The sequence below is a fragment of the Hordeum vulgare genome, chromosome 6H, assembly GCF_904849725.1.
Source record: "Hordeum vulgare subsp. vulgare chromosome 6H, MorexV3_pseudomolecules_assembly, whole genome shotgun sequence".
Lineage (NCBI taxonomy): Eukaryota > Viridiplantae > Streptophyta > Magnoliopsida > Poales > Poaceae > Hordeum > Hordeum vulgare.
This window is the reverse complement of record NC_058523.1, coordinates 472,939,331-472,946,461: the sequence shown is the minus strand read 5'-3', so window position 1 is coordinate 472,946,461 and position 7,131 is coordinate 472,939,331. Positions and strand designations below refer to the sequence as shown.

Sequence of the window (7,131 nt, the reverse complement as noted above, 5' to 3'; positions counted from 1 at the left end):
TGGTGGCTGCGGTGCTCGGGTGGCGGTATGGCAGCGGAGGGTGTGGCGACGTGGTGGTACGTAGGCCAACGGGGATGGCGGCAAGCGGCGGCTGGGGCTCCAGGGAGGGCCGGATCTGGGCCATGGGAGGAGCTCGGGAGGAGCTGGTGGCGCGGGCGGGGTCCAATCCAGGCCCAAGGAGGGCCGGATCTGGGCCTGGCGGGCCCGCTCGAGGAGAGAGGAGGTGGGAGAGGAGTTTGGCTCGCAGTGGCTAGGGTTTCGGCATGGGAACCGAGGTGGGAGAGAGGTTGGTTGTCTATTTAAAGACAAGGGGCTAGGGTTACCTGATCTCAGCCTGATTCGGACCGTAGGATCGCGATCCGACGGCTCCGACCGGAGGGGGTTTACTAGGTGGGTTAGTGGCTGTGTAGAGGAGGTGTTGGGCTAAGATGAGAGGGAGAACGGCCAACCCGGCGACAGAGTTTAAAATACACAAACATCCGACAACTGACCGACTATAGTGTCGCCATAGGTTTAACGGTTTGGGTATGAAACGAACTCTGATCGCGACGAAATTTGGCAGGCGGCCTACCTACACTATATTAAGACCGCACGCCAAGTTTCAACCCAATCCGAGAAAGTTTTATACACACTTTTAAAAACAAAATTTAAATAATGTCGCGGGTGCGTGCGTGTGTGGTTGGACTCAAAACGGTGAACGACGAAAACAGAGAGAACCGACAACAAATAACGGATGCAAGTTTTGAAAACTCGCGGCAACGGAGTGCCGATGCAATTCATATGATGTGCATGATGCGATGATGAATGCGTCAAACAAATAAATCACACGATGACAATGGAACAAAAAGGGAATCTTCTGGAGCGTCGATCTCGGGTCGCTACAATCGAGTGCAACTGCATGTCCACCCACCCGACTGCAACTGACCTTTGTTTTGTTGGTGGACAGCGAGAGAGGGGGCAGTTACATGTCTAACACTAGGCATGCAACTGAAGTGTCACACATGACTGCAACTGACTCTTGTTTTGTCCGATAGCGACGGGAGAGTGTGTGTGTGTGGGGAAGGGTAGTTGCATGTTTATCACTAGGCATGCAACTTCAAAAGTTACCTTCGACTTCAACTGCATGCCTACACAAATGACCACGACTAACCTTTTTGTTATGTCGGAGGATACCGGGTGAGGGGATAGAGTTGCATGTCTCCAAGTAGACACGCAACTACAAGTGTCACCTCCGACTACAATTGCATATTTACCCATCCGGCTGCAACTTACCTTGTTTCGCTAGAGGACAACGAGAGAGGGAATAGTTGCATGTCTCACACTAGGCATGCAACTAAAAGTGTTGCCCTCTAGTGCAATTGCATGCCTAGAATTGCATGCAAATGATTAGTGAGCATTTTCCCAATATGCGGTCAACAGTTGTTAATACGCGATGAAATGTTTTCTAGAATTGTTCATGTAATTTGTAGCGAATGTTTACACATTTTAGAAAAGTGTTTATGTATTTTATAAATATTCATATTTCTTTTAAAAGTGCCCATATAATGTAAAATTGTTCATGTATTCTTAAAAATTATCATGTGATTTAAAAAAAATGCGTGCATACTTCCTTAAAAACAATTGTGTAACATGTGTGTGTTGACCTCTATCCTTCAGTACTTTAAGAGCAACTCTAGCAGACCCCGTAAAATCTCGACCCGCAAAACGCGTTTGCGGTTTCACGAAGATCGCGTTTGCGGGTCGAAAACATGCGTGGCCGAACAGAAACGGTAGATGAAACTGCATAATTTGAAAATATAGTTTCGTGGGAAGTTCATACTACATACTACATATATTTTACATGATCAAGCACTGCAGACACTAGTTCATACTACATACTACATCAGTATTAGTACTAGCGGGTGGGGATCTCACGGCGGCAAGCTCGTGGCCATGGACGACGCCTCCGGGGAGCTCAATCCTCCTCGCCGAAGCTGCAGAGATCGATGTACATCGCCCTCTGCTCCTCGCGGATGCGTCGCCACTCGTCGTCCTTCGCCTTGGCGGCGAGGTTGGCCTCGACCGCCTGCCGCCACTGGAGGTCTTCGATCTTCTCGTCCTGGCGCCGGCGCTCCGCCTCCTCGTGCACGCTACACTCGGCAATGGCGGTCGTAACCGCGTCCACGTTGGCGAAGAAGTCCTCCGGCCCGACGACTCTGCGGCGACCGAGCTCCTCGGGCTCCTCCTTGACGGGGATGAACTCGACGTCCTTTGGCTTCTCCGACCACTGCCTCTTCACAGGGAGAAGGCGCACGCCGGAAGAGGAGGAGCTCCCGGTGTAGGAATAACCTCTCGCCGCCAAGGACGAGCCCGCGGCCGAGGACAGCGTACGACTATGCCGACAGCCGTACTCCTCCGTCTCCCGGACGAGGAAGCTCGACGGCGGCGAGAGTCCGCGGTTGGTCCACCTCTTCGCCCCGCGCTTCCTCGTGGCGTTGGAGCGGACGTGCCGCTCGCGCTCGGGGTCGTTGCCGCCGCCGGATCTGCTGCCGGAGCCGCGTCAGGAGCTCCACATGCGGCCCCACATGGCGGCTGGAGGCGGAAGGTAGTCGCCGGCGGCGAGAAATGTGGAGAACGGGGGGTGAGGAATTGCATGGCTCGGTGGCGGCGGGGGATAGGGTTTTGACCCGCAAACGCATCGAGGAACCGTAGATATAGTGGTCGGGGCGTGTGGTTTGAGAAATGTGGAGAACGAGGGGTGAGGAATTGCGTGGCTCGGTGGCGGCGGGGGATAGGGTTTTGACCCGCAAACGCATCGAGGAACCGTAGATATAGTGGTCGGGGCGTGTGGTTTGCGGGCCGAGGTAATTTTTTTACGGGCCGGGCGAGTATGCGGGCTCTGTTCTGACAAAAAAAATGAGCTGAACCCATATACTCACTGAAATTTTACGGGTTTGCATCTTTTACGGGGTTTGCTAGAGTTGCTCTTAACAACCTCGGATAAAGCCATGCCAGTATCGAGAGGCGAAGGAAAATATGCTACAGATAGACCCAAAGTGAAAAAAAATGAAAATGCAAAAACTCATGCGTTACCAAATGAAAAAGAAACAACTAATAAAAAAACAATATTTTCTAAGTACAGGCCGCCCAAATTTAGCATATAAAACAAATCAAGCCTCATTTGTTATCTTTCTAGATGAACAACTAAGTTAGTGAGCATTTTTTTCGGAGTCTTCCATCTATCGCGCCCGCGCTTCGTCAGATGGCATGCTTCCAGCCGCCCTGTCGTTTCAAATTTTGTTTTTTCTATTTTTCGCATGTGTGACGATTTTCCACAAAAAACGCGTTTTCATATTTATTACCAAAAAACGCATTTTTTGTTTTTTTTGCGAGAGGCACGGTTTTGCTTCCGCGAGAGACACGATTTTGCCTTCGCGAGAGCCACGGCCGTGCCTCTAGGAAAGGAAAAAAAACGCGTTTTTGTTTTTTTCGAGAGACACGGTTTTGCTTTCATGAAAGGCATGATTTTGCCTTCACTAGAGGCACGCTCGTGCCTTTTAGAAATTGAAAAAAACGTGTTTTCTGTTTTTTTTGCGAGATGCACGTTTTGATTTCGTGAAAGGCACGATTTTGCCTTCGCGAGAGGCACGCTCGTGCCTCTCCCGAAAAGGAGGAAAACGTGTTTTCTGCTCTCTCTCTCTCTCTCTCTTTTTCGCGAGAGACACGATTTTGCTTTCGCGAGAGGCATGACCCGTGCCTCTCGAAAAAAGAAAAAACGCGTTTTCTGTTTTTTTTCTATCGCGTGAGGTTTGGTTTTTTCGTTCGGTTTTTTTCGTGAAAAAAATTACGTCAAAACCCATCAACATGGGATCTAGTTTTAAGACCTCGACGCGAGAAAGCATACGGTGAAAACGGGTTGAGAGTTAGACGCACGTTTTAGAAGATAAAACGTTTTAAAAATATGAATCTAGAAAAAATGAAAAACTCGTAGGTTGCAACAAGTGGCACGCTTGCAGTGCGTCATCTGTCACAACCTGTGAAGATGAAAGTAATCGTTGAAAGGTGTATTCGCTAACTAGTAATTTCGTCTTTGTAGCTACTGTGGTTAGCTTGTCTAAAAAAAAGCTGCTGTGGTTAGCGGCGGGCCTCATCAAAGTCTAGCGTATCTAAGCCTAGTCATCCAGCCCAGCCCAAAACAAAAATATGAAACAGAGCAAAGAGAAAAAAACTGTACGAGAATTAAACGGATGACATCAGGTGAAGTCGACTGAGAAGTAGACAAACCCTATGTACTGTACATACTAAAAAAACGGAGGCTGACGTTCAAACCACGATGAACACACGCCGCCGTGCCTCGAGCCAGTGAAGAGGCGAGAAGCGAAGACCGCCGGCGCACATCAGACCCCAGGCTGGAGGAAGCCCTAAAAGAAGGAGAGCGAACGTGCGCATTTCCCATTATTCATTTCCAAACGAGAAGAACAAGAACAGCATGATTAAGCGCGTAGATCGGGAGCGAAGCAAGCATACGTACTCCGTCCTTCCCCACCCCTGAGTCAAATTCATCATCACAAACTCCGGCCAAAAAGTCCTAAACAATCCTCCTCCTGTCCTGACCCCCGAACCCCATTTCTTAGTCACCTCGCGTGCCCGCGGAAACACGTGGTTCCTCGCTCACCAACACCTGCAGCCTACGCAAACAAATGGAAAATGGCAAGACGACATGGACGCCGCCACCGCCACACGTGTCCCCTTCGCTCCGGCCTCCCCTCCCTCTCCCCGGGGAAGCGTGTCCCCTTCACACACAGGCCGGTGCGCCCGTGCGGTCGTAGATGAGCGGCCACCGGACGACACACCGCGCGCGAGGTCCCGGCGCAGCGGCAGCAGCGATCGATTTCAACATCGGCTGCCGCATTGCATGGCCCGATCGCGCGCCGGCCGCCACCAGTTTCCTTGCCTCGCCGCACCTAATAACCCCGCGCGCATGACGCACCCTCGCTCGGCAGGTGCGGGCGGTGCGCGCGTCCGTGCCGGCGTGGCTCGCTCTGGACCTCTACTTGCCTTCACTAATCGTAATCTCGCCATGTGATTGAAACGTACGCATGGAACGGCTGTGGGAAGCAGTCGAATTCGTTGAACAGATTTTCATCTGCAGAGAAGGAAAAACCGTCGAGCAGATCGAGTGACCCCGACCCCGAGGGCATGCAACGCGACGTCACCGCCGGTTAGCAGCAGCATGCATGCTGGCAGTGTATCGCATGAGAAGATTTGGCCCTGGGCAGGACAAGGGCAGCAGCAGCTGGACACCAGCGTGTATCCGCGCTGCCCGCATCGACCGCCCGCGCGCACGGTGATCCGGGGGGAGGCAGAGAATCAAACTGTCTGCGTGCAACTGGGGCGTGCCGGTGAGGCGCTCCAGGATACGAACAAAGCACAAGCACGCCTCTGTTTCCATGCGCATGCAAATCCACCTCCTGAATATACCGCGTGCCCAGGGATTTCGTGACAGATCCGCTCCGTCAGTACTTGTTAATACTAGAGATTAACCACCTGTGTGACTGTGTCGAGTGTCCGCCCAGCCATGCTTGCTCCAGCCCGCTGGCATGTCCAGCAGTCACCGCAGCACGCATGCATGCCCAGTAGTGCTTGGTCGACCGCCCAGCCTGTTACGCGGAAGGGCCGTAGTACGAGCGCGGCAGTGCATGCACAGCACACTGCTACGAGGTAGTACGCCGGTTCCCATCATCACATTTTACACGGACACGTCATAGTGCCTGGCTTTTGCTTGTCCGTAATGCCCTCTCCCCAGCATCAGCACCGTAAACTAATGGGCTGTGTAATCTTGTCATGTCCCGGCCGGGATCCTCTCGCCAGAAAAAGTCACGATTCAAACCTACCTTCCTGCCTTGTTCCCTCGCCCCGACCGGACATATATACCCACCCTGCCGCGCCACTTGACCAACACCAGCACCAGCACCAGAATCAGATCACCACGCACGCACAAAGCCAAGCCAGCCAGGAGGACGCGCACGCTCTAGAGCGCGCGTACGCACGCCACGTACTGGTGAAGAGAGCGGGCACAGATCACAGCGTGCAGGATGAGCCTGTCGCCAGCGTCGGAGGAGAGCTACGCGAGGCTCGGCACCGGCATCGGCATCGGCCTCGGCTTCGGCCGGAGGTGGCGGCGGGCGAGGGGGTTCCGGCTCGGCGCGAGGAACCGGTTCTCGGTGCGGCGGCTGCGTGCCAAGCTGCTCACGTTCCTGGGCCTCGTCGGCCGCCACGCGCGCCACCTCGCCAGAAGGCTCTCCAGGAGAGGCGGCGGCTCCTGCCCACGGAGCGGCAGCGCGAGGGCGCTCGTGGGCGGCGAGGCGGCGGCCAGCAAGCACAAGCAGCAGCAGCAGCAGGCGCCGAGGAGGCCGGCGGCGTCCTTCATGCGGACCAACTCCTTCTACGCGCAGGCCATCGCCGAGTGCCTCGAGTTCATCAAGCGCAACTCCGTGCCGGTCGAGGACTACGGCAGCGCCGGCGCCGCCGTCGGGAGGTAGCTAGCTCGACCTCGTCGATCGGGACTCCGTTTGGAGCGCGTGGGCGGTGGAACAAATGTGTGTACGTACGTTCCGGTTGATCTCCCGGGTCGTCGATGGAGTCCCGATCGAGATGTGAAACTAGCGTAGTGTGCTGATAGTACGTACAGATGGAGTACAGAGGTGTAAACACGTTGTGAAAATTTGAGTTGCGTATGTTGAAATTTTGCGGGGCTGTCATTACTCGGCCGGTGCACGAGACTCTACTCCTACTAGTGTTTCAACTTGTACATTTCCAGATGTGATAAGAGTAGACTTTGTGCGTGAGGTTCTTCCGGAGCCACAATGGATTCTACACGATAGAAAAAGACGGGTCAAGAATTACCATCGATTTATGAACCCCAAAAAAGGAAAAAAAAAAACACACACGATGAATATTCAAAGATGTATGCTCAAAGCAATGGGGTGGACTCTCTTGCTGAAAGTGAGTGATGGTGAGAGTTAGTTTGACGACACTTGTTTTATGCGCCACGCAATGGGGTTGTTTCCCACCCATTGCCTGCAGATCTCCGCGTCCTACCGGTTGCCGATTTCTCTCTATCCTTTTTGTTCTCGAGACAACCCGAATTTT

General features: G+C 53.2%; 1 protein-coding gene across 1 annotated transcript; it reads left to right on the top strand.

Moving 5' to 3' along the window:
• Positions 1-5,943: 5,943 nt before the first annotated feature.
• On the top strand, positions 5,944-6,740 carry LOC123404158. Its single transcript, XM_045098076.1, has one exon. The coding sequence runs from the start codon at positions 6,075-6,077 to the stop codon at positions 6,519-6,521; it is 447 nt and encodes a 148-aa protein (XP_044954011.1). The 5' UTR covers positions 5,944-6,074; the 3' UTR covers positions 6,522-6,740.
• Positions 6,741-7,131: the final 391 nt, after the last annotated feature.